The 17,905-nt window shown below is 36.0% G+C and overlaps 1 protein-coding gene across 2 annotated transcripts in view; it reads right to left on the bottom strand.

Moving 5' to 3' along the window:
• The window catches only part of LOC121732803 (BAG domain-containing protein Samui), a 35,509-nt gene extending 18,297 nt beyond the window's left edge, over positions 1–17,212 (bottom strand). Inside the window, exon 1 of one of the 2 annotated variants that reach the window (XM_042122785.1) lies at positions 17,046–17,212. In XM_042122785.1, the coding sequence (XP_041978719.1) occupies positions 17,046–17,069 (24 nt within the window). In that variant the 5' untranslated portion in view covers positions 17,070–17,212. Of the gene's footprint in view, positions 1–5,373; positions 5,453–17,045 lie in introns of those variants that run through there. The other variant, XM_042122786.1, reaches the window with a different exon arrangement.
• Between the last annotated feature and the right edge of the window lie 693 nt (positions 17,213–17,905).

Genomic DNA, 17,905 nt, shown 5'->3' with positions numbered 1-17,905 from the left:
TTTTTGTTTTTGTGGTTCCTTATACAAAGGGTAAAAACGGACCCTATTTAAGCAAACGTCAAACGCAAACGTCAATAAACTTTCATGTTTCTAACTCAAGAAATGACGGACTTTCATTGAAATTTTCTACCTCAATTTCACCCCCTTGGGGGTAGAATCATCAGAAACACTTAAATACGTATCCATTCATTTTTAATCAGTAGCACAAAAATAAAGTTTCATGTTTTTAACTCAAGAAATAACGGACTTTCATTCAAACTTTCAACTCCAATTTCACCCCCTTGGGGGTAGAATTTCTAAAAACGCTTAAATACCTATCCATTCATTTTTAATCAGCAGTCCAAAAATAAACTTTCATGTTTCTAACTTAAGACATGACGGACTTTCATTTAAATAAACTTTCAACTCCTATTTCACCCCCTTGGGGGTAGAATTTTCAGAAACGCTTAAACACGTATCCAATTATTTTTAATCAGTAACCCAAACATAAAATTTCATGTTTCTAACTCAAGATAAAACGCACTTTCATTAAAACTTTCAACCCTTATTTCACTCCCTTCGGGGTAAAATTTTCAAAATTCCTTCCTTAGTGGGTGTCTACTTAATAGAACAACCCTACTCACCAAATTTCGTGGCTGTAACTTTTACAGTTTTTGCTCAGCGATGATGAATCAGTCAGTCAGTCAGGACATGTAATTTTATCTATAGATAGGTTCTTGATTTTATTGTTAAGTTTTCTGTTATAATGACAACATACTGTCTATGCTGGTGCTGCACTTTCCTATATATATATATATATATATATATATATATATATATATATATATATATATATATATATATATATATAGGAAAGTGCAGCACCAGCATAGACAGTATGTTGTCATTATACTTTCCTATATATATATATATATATATATATATATATATATATATATATATATATATATATATATATATATATATATATATATATATATATATATATATATATATATATATATATATATATATTTCTGTTATAATGACAACATACTGTCTATGCTGGTGCTGCACTTTCCTATATATATATATATATATATATATATATATATATATATAGGAAAGTGCAGCACCAGCATAGACAGTATGTTGTCATTATAACAGAAAACTTAACAATAAAATCAAGAACCTATCTATAGATAAAATTACATATTATAGACATATATATATGAAAGTGCAGCACCAGCATAGACAGTACACTAAATATTTTGTTCGACATATAACTAATAATTATACAACGTTTCTGTTGATAATTTGATATGAGTTATGACGTGTGCATTGGTCGGATTATTTACAGTCCATGCTAGTAGCGCCCTCTGCCCCGATCTTAGCGTAATATTCCTTAATCTATGCTGAGAATCACCTGTCATTGATATTTGCATAATATTATCATTTGAAAAATTTAATTTCCCTTGTTAACTAGAGTGACATTTAAACAATTACATGGTCACATACATTTCAAGATAAGATAATCACCATTCACCATTGACCACTCAGTGTTATTGGCAATTTAATTCAATGATGCACTTGGAGTGTTGTCACGACGCAAAATTGCACATTGTAATAACGTCGAGTGCTTGTAATCATTTTCGCTCGTTTTATCTGGGGGCACGGCAGTGCCCCCGCCCAGTCGAGCAAAAAAGCGGCACGACCGTACCATCCTTTTCTCGAACTAACTCAGGCTCCTTTTGAGCCCCTATAACTTCATTGTGGATAAACCAACAAGCCTGAATTTGCAGTTGTTAAGCAATCTATATATATAAAAATCAATTGCTGTTCGTTAGTCTCGCTAAAACTCGAGAACGGCTGAACGGATTTATCTTATCTTGGTCTTGAATTATTCGTGGAGGTCTAGGGAAGGTTTAAAAGGTGAGAAAAATTCGAATAATTGCCGGGAAAATCCTCAAAACAGCATTTTTCTATTTCCCATACAAACGTTTTCTAAATAAAATGGAGAGTCAATTTGTAATTTATTACCGCTGCATAAAGTTCAAATTCGCGTGCGCGTTGGAGGACCTAATATCGCGTTCTGAAACTCAACAAAAGTGAAAGTGAATCGCGAACGCGACAAAATTGCATAGTCTCAAAATACATAGTACATAAATAAACACAATTTTAGCTAACTTCAGTTGTTACTCTGTCCGATTATTTTTTTATTTTAGCTAACTTAAGTTGTTACTCTGTCCGATTATTTTTTTAATAAGACTATATAGAAATCGAAAGATAAATCTATATATATAAAAATCAATTGCTGTTCGTTAGTCTCGCTAAAACTCGAGAACGGCTGAACGGATTTATCTTATCTTGGCCAATTTTGATGAAATTTTTTGTGTGTGTTCGTGGAGATTCGAGAATGGTTTAGATTTACAGTTTGGTCTACTGGAAAATGTTTTTTCAATTAATTTCTTATTTATAAGGAGTTGTTGATTTTGGAATGTTTTACATTAGATCCGGCGGACGGCGCTATCATCGCATTCAATATTATTCTATTTCAATTTTAGTTTGTCCTGACAGATGGTGCTACGATTAATTTGAAAAAAATTTGTTATTCAATTCATGTGCTGATTAAAATATTAAATAAATAACACATAGGCTACAATTTTAACCGACTTTCAAAATGGGGGAGGTGTTATGTTCGTTTTCTTATATTCAACGATTACTCCGCCGTTGGTTAACCGATTTTCAAAATTTTTCTTTTGGTATATAGAGTATCATCCCAATTTGGTATTATATTCAGAAAAGTGATGATCTGATGAAGGATCCATAAGTAATCGAGGGAACTCCTCAAAACTTATAGGGAAACATATGGTGACTTCGGTTTCGTGAGAAGTATTCTAAGCATATGCTACCAACAAGTAAGATTTTGCACCGAGATATACCTGGTATACTGTGGTTCGGAAGGTGCTGAGAGAATTCCTGATTCTTTATAGATACAAGTTTGGGAGTTTCGGCGTTGTTTTAAGAACAGAAAGCATATGCTACTATGCAAATTACATTCTTCATCATCATCATCATCATCATCACTACCATATCATAGTCTTTTAGATCGAGACTCGAGTTTGTCAAGCGATAATTAAAAAAAATCTATATCTACCTAATATTATAAACCTGAAGAGTATGTTTGCTTGAACGCGTCGATCTCAGAAACTACAGGTCCGATTTAAAAACTTATCTCAGTGTTAGATAGATCATTTATCGAGTAAGACTCATCATTTATCGAGAAGGTTATATTATATTATTACTCTAAGACTAATACGACAGAAGAAACTCAGGAAAATGTGGGAAAAACGGGGGAAATATTTTTTATGGGAAAATGTACCTACGGATTCTGTAAAATTTCTAATTTACGCGGGCGAAGCCGCGCGGGACATCTAGTCATTGTATAAACACGTTATATTATTTTAAATTATATTGTCACTTGTGATGATAGCTATACTATACTCGGCGAAACATGGCGGTAGCGGTCATAAACTTGTCATTTTCTATACAAAGCCGCGATTGACAACATCTAACATTTCATTGTCAATCGCGGTTTATATGTAGAAAAAAAAAACCCCGCCAAACTACTTTAAAAAGTAATGAAATAATATTAACTGCCTTTAAGTTAAAATAATTCCTAACTTGTGTAAAGTAATATTTTAGTCCATAATTGTTGTCAAGGTGTGTCGGGGGACCGCCAAGTAAACTACAACCTACAACCGCCAAGTCGCTGATTATTATCTCGATTCAGTTCGCTGTGAATTGATCCTTAAACTTGTTATGTGAAATCAAACATCTACATAAGCGGTCCCCCGACACACCTTAACAACAATTATGGACTAAAATATTACTTTACACAAGTTAGGAATTATTTGAACTTAAAGGCAGTTAATATTATTTCATTACTTTTTAAAGTAGTTTGGCGGGGGTTTTTTTTAATTTCTTAATTTAATTTTATTTCATACTTTTTAAACTTGTGTTGGTTTAAATAGTGCAGAATAATTCCTATCAACACAATCATATTCTCATAATTACCATATTCTATCAATGTCCTTTTCGATGAGGCCGTTAATATGAGCCCAAACATTAAATCTCCACTTTGGGTTCATACGAAGCTCGGTTCCTATAGAATCTAGGTGATGCTGCAGCAGCAGCATGTCAATATTTACTGTTTATTTACTTCTTACTGGTTGTCGCAATTAAAATGAGCCCAAATACGAAACCTCTGCTCTAAGTTGGCGAGGAGTTGGATATCCTATTGATTACCAGGTGATGCTGCAGCACCAGGTCAACTTTCTATTATTATGTGTATACGTATATTGTATATTCACAAATGTCACGAACTAGAATGAAATATAAAACCCATCAAACGACTACAAGTTGCCAACGGCCTTTCATGAACCAGATAAACCCTGATTGTTCAGCACTGAACAGGCTGATGATGATGAATTATATCTAAGAACACTCTCGATCAGGTCAGCTTTCAAACAAAAAAAACTAGATCAAAATCGGTCCACCCGTTTGGATGCTACTACGATGCCACGGACAGATACACACACAGACAAACAGACAGACAGACAGACACGTCAAACTTATAACACCCCTTTTTTTGTCGGGGGTTAAAAATGACAAGTTTTTGACAGGGAGTCAGTGACCGCTACCGCCATGTTTCGCTGAGTACAGTATAACATCATTTTTCGTTTACACGAGCTAATCTCCAACATCAATAATTGGATCTACAGTAAAGTTAAGGCAAGATTCAAATGGGTTATTCGCCAAAAAATCACATATTAAGTACAATCACAGTGAGCAAAAGCGTCTATTCGGTAAATGGTAACTAGGAAGTAGGAACAGATTAAGTATGTAAACTACATCGTATTCGTATGTAAACTACATCGTCTGCAGCGTGACAAGAGTCAAGACTCAATTCAAAACTCTGTTAGATAATAACAACAATGCAGTGACGTCACAACATGGCGAAATGTTGTCATAAAGGCCGGCAACCAATGATATTCTAATATTCTACTTATACAGATCTGTTACGTTCATACTATTTTCCGGCTTAAATCTCTTCCGAACAACATTGACAAATTTGACAGATAAGTGAAACAAAAGATACGAAATGCCATTTACATAAAAGAGACAGACTAAATAAAAGACGACCCAATTGGGTCGTATTTGAAGCTTCACAACGCGCGCGGTAGTAACATATCTGCTTTGAGTTTTTTATTATTATATCATTGCCGGCAACGAACTACTCTTCATTGCGAATGTCCACGGGCGATGATAGTTGTTTTCGATCAGGTGACCCGTTTGCCCCCGTTTATTTAAGAAAAATGCAAAATTACTTACATTTCGCTTCATTTCAAACGATCATCTTCGGCGTTTTCACCACATTTTTCGAACGAATCTTGTCATGTCGAGCAGCGCGCGATTAACTCTGACTTCTGAGCGTTCATAGGGTGGGTGGGTGCGGCGAACGGAAATAGAACTTTTGGAATAACACTACACAAATTATAATATTTGCGTCACGATAACATCAGTTATGTCGGTATGCAGTCTACACTAATTTAAATATCGTAAAAATACACCTCAAATCTCAATGGTCAATGTCAGACGCTAGTGGCGAGATGTTACTAGTGGCTGCTAGTAGTAGCCACTAGTAACATCTCGCCATTGGTAGTAGCCTACTACCAATGTAAATTATTGTACATTGACGTAAACTAATGGTGCCATTTAGTTAGTCTCTCAACGTCTGACGAAGTATCACGTAGTCACCCAACAACTTTGTCCAACAACTTTGATTAAGTATATACATTTTCTTTACAATAAACGGGGTTTCGTAGAGGTCTATTGTAGATTGTTTACAAGTTTCTCTCCAAACTTTAATACTACTAGCTATTCGACCGAGCTTTGCTCGGTAGTCGGTATTCGATAAAACACGAATAAAATGACATTTGAACGTACTGGAGCAATTTTTATGTTATTTGGCACACATGAAGAATAGACCACGTGAAAGGACATAGGTTTCTTTTTTTACGGAAAAATGTACAGTTTCCGCGACATTCCTAAATTACGCGGGCGAAGCCGCGCGGAACATCTAGTATATATATACAAGAATTGCTCGTTTAAAGATATAAGATTGTTATCACGGACTGAGGGTGAAGCTAACGAGCATAATAATTTGTGAGTTGTAGAATTTCGGCTGGCAGAAATTCTGCTGCATTCAGTTTCATACAAAAGTCCTGTTTGATTCACACGAGCGTGATTTTGTGAATCATGATTTGTATGAAAAGATATTTACGCGGCAGAAATTCTGCGACTCACGACTCACAAAATTACGCTTCACCCTAAAAGGCATCATTCATAAACAGTATTTATTGTCTTCGCCAATTTTTTTAATGATCAGCTTTGAAAAAAAAAGAGACGATCTCTTTTTTTTCGTGATTCCAGATTTAATAACCAAGTAATGGTCTGTTTAAAGTTTAAACCGTTCAAACAGTCAAACAACGAATAAGTCGCAAAACAATCAATTCACGATCGTATCATTCTCACATTTATTTCGCAACAAAAAGCTTATTACGCCAACATTATGTAACATTATGTTACATAGTTCTGCTCCGATACTTAATGTATTCCAACACGCCATTTGCAGCTCACAGTAATTATTTTTCGCCAACATCCATTATTAAATGCTCGTCAACACTTCTGTCATCATCTCGTATTCTAATATTTTGTCTTTGTACTAGTACGTAGATATTCATTTGTTACTTTAGCACTTTTATAACATACTGGACGTTACGCGCGGCTTCGCCCGCGTAAATTAGATATTTCACAGACAAATTTTTAGTCTACAAAATATAACCTATGATCCTTCACATGGTCTTATACTTCTTAAATAACAGAAAAATTGCTCCAGTAGTTCGTGAGATAAGCCTTTCAAATAATTTCCCCCCGTCTTTTCCACATTTTCCTCTATTTCTTCGCACCTATTAGTCTTAGCGTGATAAAATATAGCCTTCTTCGATAAATGGGCTATCTAATAGTGAAAGAATTTCAAATCAGACCAGTAGTTCCTGAGACTAGCGCGTTCAAACAAACAAACTCTTCCGCTTTATAATATTAGTATCGACAGGAGCAAACTTTACCTTAACAATCAACTTTACTCCATTTCTTACTCCAATGTCCAATTTTTAAGAAATATTTAAAATCTTCTTTCAATATCCCTTTCTAATGGCTTTGAAACGATGACTTTGCGACACAGTTTGCAGCGGAATTACTGAATTAATAACGCAGTTCATAAAATTGTGTTGCCACTTGTCAACAGACCTAATATGTTGGCAATTTTGGCGTTGTCCAAATACGCTGTGGTGTTGGTTCCATTTCTCTCAGCAGAGTCCTTGATGCCCACAAACGTGAATCAGATCGCCCACCTGAGTATTGAGGGCTGCGATTGGTTGACACTGGAAGTGGATATATGCAACACCGCAGCGCAGTTGCACTAGGGTTGTCAATTTAATATTATGATTTTATTGGAATTATCTGATATTATGATTTTATTGGAATTATCTGATTTCCTATTTATCTTGCCTAAATAGGTAAAGGTTTTAAGTTTTTTTTCTTTTTTAAGGAGTTTTAGTTTTTACAAACTGCGCCACTCCATTAGACCATCTACACACCTTTTGGACTTTGGTGTGTAGATGGTCTAATGGTTTATGGTACCTACCTCAAAAATCTGGTCCAAATAAAAATATATGTTTTTGAAAGATGAGATGCAGGTGGTATCTTGTGCTCCTTTTAAGAGGCTAGCAAGTTCGTAACATTTATGTAGTGTGGACTCTGTGGAGTGCCACATATTATAATATTTTATTTCGAAACATTTTCAACAGCAACAATGAATAAAATGAACCGATTGTGAAATTTATTAGTTCTCGCTTTCGACTATGTTTTTTTTTTTCGCCACTAGACTTAACTAACTTTAAGCCACTTACAAGATTTCTGGAATTATTATAACTAGTTTATATTATGGCATGCAACAACCCTAGCGTAATTATGATAAGTATAATTCAGCGCGAACTACGGATACCGTGCAGCTCGTTAGATGACCGCATTACTGGAAATTACACAGGGTGACCTTCGAGAAAACGCTCTAGCGACAACGAGCAAATATTGTTGCGAGAATATTACATGATAAGCAGGAAATCGTAATAGATGTGTTGTGTTGCCAGTAAACTATGCGAATTATATTGGCATTTATTAGGTAAAGGTTCTTGAACGACTTGCCCTTTAAGCTTCAGCTCAATTTAATAAGTTAATCAGTAAGGAATTCTAAATTTCGTAATAGGATGGAGAATGGCGATGTTCTTAGAATCTTTAGGGCTGTCAGAGTTTTTTGTCATTTGCCTGGCTGGTTTACCTAACCTACGAGTAACTGAGCGAGTTTCTTACGCCGGTTCTTCTCGCCGGGTTAGTTCCCGAACCGGTGGTAGGCATCATGTAGACGTTCAGAGAACATTTGCAGAAATTTATTCTGAATAAAAAAGTTTGAGTTTGAGTAACTAGAAAGTCAAGGTCGTCGGAAAAATGGGACAGAACATATACAATGCAAGAATCTCTCTTACTAATTCTGTCAATCTTTATTCACCTCATACGCATAAAACAGGTCCAGAAGCCTATTAGAATACCAATAACAATGACGTAGAAGCCAGAGCCATTATAATTGCTGATATCCTGTCGTACATGCCAGCACGTGGATATTTAAACGGTACTCGTATTACAATATTGAGATATAATGGAATATGGAAACATTTTATGCAAAGATAAGAATAAACAGTTCATAGTAATTCACTAGCAAAAACTGATGTTGGACATATCAGGTTGTTCCTTGATTGCTTGGAATTCTGTTACTTTTAGGGCCTGTTTCACCACTTCCTGATAAGTGCTTTATAGGCTATCCACCACTTAACTCGACAGATAGAATCTGTCAAAAAAGTTGTGGATAGCCTATCCGGCACTTTATCAGAAAATGTAGATAGATGTGAACACCTGAACTCAAGTCTCAAGCGTAGAGACTAGAAATACGAATCTCTCCATAATAGATACATATTATTATTTAATTATTTATATAAGGTTTGTATTAAGTTACGAGAAGTTACCTCTTGTAATCCTTACAATCTTTAATAACATTTGAAGACCATACGGGAAAAACAAGGAATGTCACCTTTTTTGTGAAACTGACTTTTTAATGCCATCTGTTAGCTTTTTAGGGAAAGATTCTATTACAAAAATCAGAATTGGGTAAAATCATCGCAGTCAACTGTTATAACTAGTTCAATTTGTATTTGTTGGTCCATGGCAAGAAACGGTTATGTCCGCGCGTCAAACGTTAAAAACCGTCGTTGTCATTTGACACTTTGTTTGTTTTAAAGAAATTAAGGCCAAAATATAAAAAAAAATGCTAAATATATGTTTAATATATTATTATTATTATTATGTATTATAAAAGTATCATAGAAATGTTAAATATTTGTAATGTTATTTTTATAACTGAGCTGTAATAGTGAATGTCAATGCAAAGCAAAAACCAGGAATGTTAATTGACATCGATGGTTTCAGCTATGGAATGTAGTCACTAATTTCAGATTCTGAACCATAGCTTAAATTTTTTAAAACAAATCAAGTTTTAGAAATATGTACAGGCAAAGCATTTGTTAACCTAGTAATAAGTTGCTTCAATATTTCACTTAAAAGAGTCTAAAATGAAAGAAATGTAGACTTTCAAACTTTAAAAACAGTTTTTCTCTTAATTCTACTTTTTTGACATTCCTTGTTTTTCCCGTGTGGTCTTCATTTGATATCTCACATCTAAACTTAGCGTTGTTCACATTTGTGCCTCGGGGAATATTTCAAATGGCTGCATGATTGCAGCTCCTAACGATGGATATCCTTTACACCAGATAGCATCTTCAGAAGTCTTGATACTGCTATATGACACCTGTATGCATTGCATCATCTTCTGATGCAACATCTTAGGTATATTGTAGAGGTCTGGAAGATTCTTGCTAGATAACATAATACAGAAGTATGGTTTGTGAAATTATGATAGTTGTCTACCAAATATATCCATCCAAGATTTCATAGGTAATAATGAAATTAAGAGAAATATCACAATCAAAACTCAAAACGATTTGCTGTCGTAAAATTTGCCGTTTAAAATGCTACTGATGGTACGATTTTAACGAAATCGTACTGATGGTTCCCGTAGATGAGGGATAGTCGACAAAGGAAGCTAAACGTTCCATTCAAAGACTTCCCATCAATCCCCAAGCGGCAGCCGGCTGCCGCATAATAACTGAAAATCTATTGTGTCTGCGATCCACACTATGGAGGTGTTATAGTACTTCTACTTGCAGTTAAAAGTTAACTTATTATAAGGAAATCATACCGATGATGGAAGTTTTAGCGAGGGTTAACCGAAATAATAGAAGCTAAGCTAACCAACCCGGTGTAAAGCTATCCGTGCTCAGCCACCCTTACAAAGACCCTGAAAATATCCCGATCGATCAGGCGTTTCGTTAGTGGGCTTCGTCTCGCCTGTATACGGTGTCAACGTCCCTGACCCACATTGTCAATTCTAACACAATTATCATTGATAACGGTCAGGGAGTCAGACAATTAAACGATTCGCTATGGATCCATAACTATTGCTTGTACTGAATAAGGTCTCGGCATTTGTGGGACAAAATCAGAACTACATGCGAGAAAAACGTCTTCATTTGATATAGGTACTTTCATTTCATTTTACGGCAAACAAGGAGCGCCGCCCGCGGTCGTCTGGAATATTTTTTTGTATTTTTTTTTTTGTAATTTGTAAAAAGGCAAAACAATAACAAAACAGGATCCGGCGTAACTGAATACGTGATTTTTTCTCTGTAATGAATATGTATGAGAACTTGACGGTCGAGGTGATAGTATCTAATTGATGATTGACGTAGTCACATGCTCGTTACGCGGCTTGAGTTTTACAGACTCTTTAGAGCTGTTTTATATTCTACTAGCTGCCCGCAACTTCGTCCGCGTGGACTTCAGTTTAAAGCGCGCGATGTCAACAAAATTGGTGTCAAAAGCTTTTATAAAAAAACCCTGGTACCCCTTAAATACACAACTTTACTTATAAACTATTTATCATTGATAGGTTTAAGGTTACGTCACTGCATAGATAAAGTACTTATTTACAATTAACGTAAAAAAGAAATAACAATCGAAAAAATCAAGTGTAACATAATATAATAATAATATAATAGCTCCCACACCGGTTTCGGCGACGGTGGCCGGTTTCATTGAAACCAGGCCAGCTACGCAGGAGTAATTTTTTATAGTGCCCAAGTGTGTGCGCAGTACACAAGAGCACTCTCTATTCCTTTACTCTCATAACCCAGTGGGACGGACAACCGACACGACTGGCGAGAGATCAGGCGCAGGACCGACTTTTTACATGCCCATCCGACGCATGGATCATCTTACTTGTCAGACAATCAGGTGATCAGCCTGCATTGTCCTAACCAAACTTGGAAATAACATGTTTCCAACGCGGGAGTCGAACCCACGAATTTTGAACAGTTTGTAGCCTTTCATCAGATCACTTGGAATTTTTTAGAGTTTTAGATGCATCCTGATCATCCACCTATTCCATGGTAATGGAATCCTCGTTGGATTTTCACAATGGAAGTGGATTCAGTGATCCTTGATGGTATTGTCACACCTACCAAGAAGTGAAGTGGAGAGACAGTGCCGTCGGCCGAGCTAGCTCGCTGCTCTTGGCCAATCTTTGCCGATAGCACATACAGCAAAAGTAGGCCAAAAATTGTGTTTTTTGTATGGGAGCCCCCCTTAAATTTTTATGTTATTTAAATATTATTATTAATTATTTAAGTACACATAATATAATTAAGGCTTTTGTGAAAATTTCAAGTGCCTACCTGTTGTACCTAATCATTGATACCGAGCAAAAAATTTTTGAAAAATCAGGTTTGTTGTATGGGAATTGGGAGCCCCCCTTAAATATTTAATTTATTTTGTGTTAGTATTTGTTGTTATAGCGGCAACAGAAATACATAATCTGTGAAAATTTCAGCTCTCTAGCTATTATCGTTCTTGAGTTACAGCCTGGAGACAGACGGACAGACATCGAAGTCTCAGTAATAGGTACGGAACCCTAAAAAGTCTAAAAATGCGATGTGTCTATTGCGAATTGCGATGAGGTTAGAGTTCCGCTATGGCCAATTTTTACCAGCCTCGCGTTACTATAAATACGCTTTTTTCTTGAAGGGTAAAGAAAGGAACGATGCGGTCTATTTTTCAACCAAATCACAAAAAATAAATATGTACTCAATATTATTATTAGTATGGATTATGGATAGCCATTAAACAATGGATTACCATTTAACATTTTCTTGTGAAACCGTTATGAAAAGGTGATTAATCATACTTATCACCAGTTACATGGTTCATTTACATGAAACTGAAAACAAAAGAAACCTTGAGAGTTATGAGTAAATTGTGTAGCTACAGTCACGAGATGAAGAAAATGGCGCCATTTTCACAGAAAATTGGATGTGCGCAGGATGTTTCCATACAAAATGTAGATGTCCAAGGAGCGTAATATAAGACATGAGTGGAGGAACTTACGAAGCGAGTAAGCAATAATTTGAAAACTGTCGTTTTTTTGTCGGTTTTTTTTTAATGAAATAAGGGGGCCAACGAGCAAACGGGTCACCTGATGGAAAGCAACTTCCGTCGCCCATGGACACTCGCAGCATCAGAAGAGCTGCAGGTGCGTTACCGGCCTTTTAAGAGGGAATAGGGGAGGGATGGGAAGGGGAGGTAATAGAGGAGGGTAGGGACGGGAATATGGTAGGGGATTGGGCATCCGGTATACTCACTCCCTCGGCGTAACACTGCGTAAGCGCTGTTTAGCGCCGGTTTTCTGTGAGAACGTGGTATTTCTCCGGTCGAGCCGGCCCATTCGTGCCGAAGCATGGCTCTCCCACGTATGGTAAGTTTTGTTCAAATTATAAGGGAATGTTCTCGTTTCAACAGCACAAAATATGGTCTTAAATTTTGCACAGATTATAAAAAGCAAAGCTTTACGCTGGCTCACAATGGGATGGGTTCGGGCATTGCATGAGTGTAGACTGTAGACCAGCCTTTCCCAAAATGGGCGATAACGCCCCCTTGTGGGCGCTGAAGGTCCAAAGGGGGGTGTGGGACCAAGAAAAAAAATGGGGCGTTGTGTAGAGGCTTGGGGGGATGATTTATTTCATCTGGATGTATTTTAAATTTATACAAAGGGGGCGCTAGAGCATATTTTTTTTCAAAGTGGTCAGTAGAGTGTAGACAAAATGCAACAAGCAGACAAAATGGTAACTCCTGCAGCTGTAGACTGTAGAACCATGTAGCACGAGCAACTGTGCGCGCACGTTTATACTTTTTTTTCATAGTTATTCAACCAATGGACATAAAAAAACTGAAACTATACTTGGACCACACAAAAAATAAATAAGAATCATATTTAGTATCAACATTAAGTCAAGGCACTTCAGTTTTATTTATTTGTATAGATCGGAACATATTGTATTCAAGGCGACTTCCCGAGGCTTGTCAGTTGTCACTCACCGTAAAAGGCCTGATAGACGTACGAACTTAAAGTACGCGGGTTTTAAGTTCGCGAACTTACTCGGCTCGACGTCGGACGCACTGGATTACCATGTCCCCAGGCTCGCTGCTCGTGGATCGCGGCTGTTTGCTGACACACAGGCGATTAAGGCCGGTATAAATAGTCAGTACTCTTGAGTACTGAGTAGGCCTTTTTTTTGTTTTTCGCCGAGAAAATGCTTTTAAGGACCTTGCGGGGGATGGGGGTGCTGCCCGCAGTATAAGATCGTCGAGCCATAAGTCCGCGTACTTACTCGCACGTCTGTCACTCCTTTAAGTACGCGGTTTTTAGGTGACACACAGGCGATTAAGATCGTCGAGCCATAAGTCCGCGTACTTACTCGCACGTCTGTCACCCCTTTAAAAGATGCGAGCATATAAAGTAGCGGTCGTGTAAGTCCTCTTATGGTCTAACCATAAATACGAAAAAGTTGGTACTTGATAAACAAAGAGATTTAATGCAGCTTCTTTTTAACCGACTTCCAAAAGGAGGAGGTTCTATATGAAGGCTCGACTGCAATAATGAGGAATGTCCTAAGTTGTTAGTTTTAAGATAATTGGGTTTTTTTAGAACGGTATAACAAAACTTGGAATTAAAGATTATTTTGAAATAAAAAGATAAAAGCGACTTCAAAATTATACGTAATTGAGAATTAAAACTCCCAAAACTAACGAATTATCTCCAAAAACTACTGAACCAGTTTTAATGAAACTTGCACTATACACTAAGTTGAAAAATCGGTATGATAGTTCCAGAGATAGTGAACACAAATATACAGGCTGCAATTTAACCTTCCTGCCAAATTTGGATATATTGATCCGTAATAAAAATACACCTTTGTAAAAATAAAAATACACGTAGTACTTTTATAATCACTCAGTACTAAAATTTTGAGAAATAGCCTCCGAAAGTTATCTTACCAAACACCACAAAATATGGACACATGTGCGGCCCGGCCCCGCCCCGCCCTTCCATTGACATTCTTGCAGTGACGGATTAAGACTACTTGATGCCCTAAGCAATCCATGCCTGTGGGCCCCCCAATCCGTATCTCAACTAGAATCGGTCTTTGAACCTTTACTCTTCTGGTGCCCCCTCAGACGTGATGCCATAGGCAATTGCTTAATTTGATTAAGGGCTAATCCGTCACTGCATTCTTGTTATTATCATAAGCTGCGAATTTTCCCTTCATACTTTGACGAATTTAGGACCGTCAAATGTAAAGGACGTAGACAGGTATGTTTAGAATACATAAAATTATTTGATACACATCAAAAGAATCGAAAATTACAACTTTTTAATTACGAAAAATAAGCACTTTAGAAATTTATGATAAATCTAAACCACATCCTTTGCATTAATGCGTATTTTAAAAAATCAATTAACTTATGTACACAGTACAACTAATTAAAAAATAAAAATCAAAACAACTAATTAAAAAATAAAAATTTGGTAGGTAGGTTTAATTGCACCCTGTATAAACATACATACACACTTTTGTAATTTGGCACATTTGTTCAGACACTGATAAAGACTAACATATACGAAAATTCTGGAAATATTACATACATATACGTCGAATTGATAACCTCCTTTTTTTGAAGTCGGTGGGACTATTATTGCTAATCTTGTTGTGGAGTTGCAGGCGTATCCATAATTTTTTTACGTCTGTAAATGCAATAATGAAAAAATGTATGGAAAATGTGGGTCTAAATGTGCACAAACCTTTAGTCCAAGTTGTTGACTAAGACCTTTTCTGTACTAATAACATAAAGGAAAGCTTCCATCCATTCGGCTTCAAAACGACTGCACCTTTGATGGAATTTGGCACAGTTGGATGTAGGTTATACATTCAATTTCTCATCAATCTGTTCCATCAATCTGGTAAAGATTGACACAAAACTGAATGTCTAACCCATGAATTGATCATTTTTTTACTATGTATTTTTTAGCCATCGATCTGGCATCAATCTCAGATTGATAGACTGAACTCATGTCAGATTGAGTGTGTAACCTACGACATAGGGTTGACATCCTTGTCAATTAGACAAGGATGTCAACCCTATGTCGTAGACACATTCCTAGTGGCTTCCTAGCCATATTAGCTACACTGTGCTGTGTGTAAAATTCACAATTGATGCTTTACAAACATAGTATATCATGTATTTGTATTGCACAAACAACTCACACATTCTAAGAAATACGGCAAGGTCATATACCTACTCATATCTAGATAAGAAAGAATTTAAAAAAGTGTGTAATTATTCTTTAAGTAGAAGGTATTTTAAATTTTGTATGAATTTAGGAGGTGTTGGAATTTATTCTTAACCAAATGATGAACTTGTTCAAAATTTTAATTTAACAAATCAAGCCCTAAGCGGCCCCCAGCCGCCGCATAAGAATTGAATATCTATTGTGACTGTGATTATCGCGATATAAGCATAAAAAAATAAAGAATATATTATATTAATTATTGTGTGTCAATGATAAGCAACATATTTCAAAATAATGTATGTTTCTGGTCATCATATTATTATCTACATTTGTTAAACTGGAAACTAAATGTATAAAAAACTAAAGATAAAAACCACGTCTTGATGCAAGCCGATATATTCTCGTAATAATTCACAATTTTTCTGACAACATCAAAATATCAAATATAGATTTTTAAACATAACCAGCCAGAGTTATACAACATTCAAAATTGTGTTACATCAAATCTAAGGATTTTGCTTTTGTTTACAGTCTGAAGTTAGTCATAGAACAACCCATTTATCTTTTTATTATACTGGGTACCATTGCATAGTGTCTGGAGAAAAATAGAGTAAAAACATAAAACTGTTTTTCTGTAGCTCTGTACCACCAGTTACCAATTACAGCACTCAGTGTATAAAATGACAAAATCCTTAGATAAGATCAAAGATATCAATAAAACAGTTAGGTTTGGATAAAAGAGTGAAATATCAAACTAACCTCACAAACAGGCAGTTAGAAGCACTCGGGGTCTGGGGTTAGGCAGACTTCAACCGTCCTGTGGAAGACCACATCATACTTTTGCAATACCATCGTAAACTTCCCATATTAGCATAATACGGTTTAACGTCAAAAAGCCCAGCAGTCAAGGATGTAACATTTGGATAGTAGCCAATGACTATTGCACTAGGACAAGCAAACTGAAAATCATCGATGCAACCATGCCATTAGTACATGTCACATGGTGGTAGATAAAGCATCGAATGTCATTGTCTATTTTTTATCAGCAAAGGTTAAATTTGTGTCTACAAATGCAGAAAGGTTACTTCATACTTACGAAACTTCTACCGCGAAGGGGCATGTCACTTAACAAAGTTCCAATAGTTTATGCACAAACAACGAAAGTGTAAATATTAAATCCACTAAGTAATTCACAGTATAAATATGGTAAAACTCACATCCACAATTTTTATATATTTTTTCTAGCTCGCATTAGCATCGCGATATAATTTTGACAAATTATATTTCTTTTGAGTTTTGACAGCTTGACGGATCTTGACTTTTCTAGAACATATTTTTTTTTACTTAATAAACAAAGCAACGAAAGCAACGGACTTAAGGCATGCAATATTATTAAATAGAGTGTATACACCAGTATAGACATAGAGTGTAACAGATATTATACATTTGTTACACCTAAAAATATATTATATAAAAAATAAATGCATTCTTATTAACATTTAAAAAACACGAAATTTCGTTTTCCCGCTAAAACGCTAAAGTTCATCGTGGCTTCGCTATGACGTTACGGTCCTCCAAACATTGCTCCAAACAACAAAAATCTGTACAGACTGACCAACTAGTAAAGGAGAAAAAAAGGAGAGCTCGCCACGTTGACAAAAAAACCGACTCATGATGGTGTGGCGGTACCCACAACTCGCTTAACATTCCTGCATCGCGCTATCGAATTTTTCTGAGCGCGTCGGTATATATACGACAGCTGAATTGTAATCACGTGGGCTCACATAACACCTCGCTCGGTCGGAAGATCTTCCTTTGTGGTGACCACGCTTATCCCACAATGGCAAACTACAAATTTGTGTTCAAACTTTACACAAATAGGCAAATGTCAGTGCCACACTTAGTGAATTTGTAAGTATTTGCGTATTTGAACACATGTCTGGCGCCAGCTTAAGA

Source organism: Aricia agestis, chromosome 12 (assembly GCF_905147365.1).
Source record: "Aricia agestis chromosome 12, ilAriAges1.1, whole genome shotgun sequence".
In the NCBI taxonomy this organism is placed as follows: Eukaryota; Metazoa; Arthropoda; class Insecta; order Lepidoptera; family Lycaenidae; genus Aricia; species Aricia agestis.
This window is presented reverse-complemented; position numbering and strand designations above follow the sequence as displayed.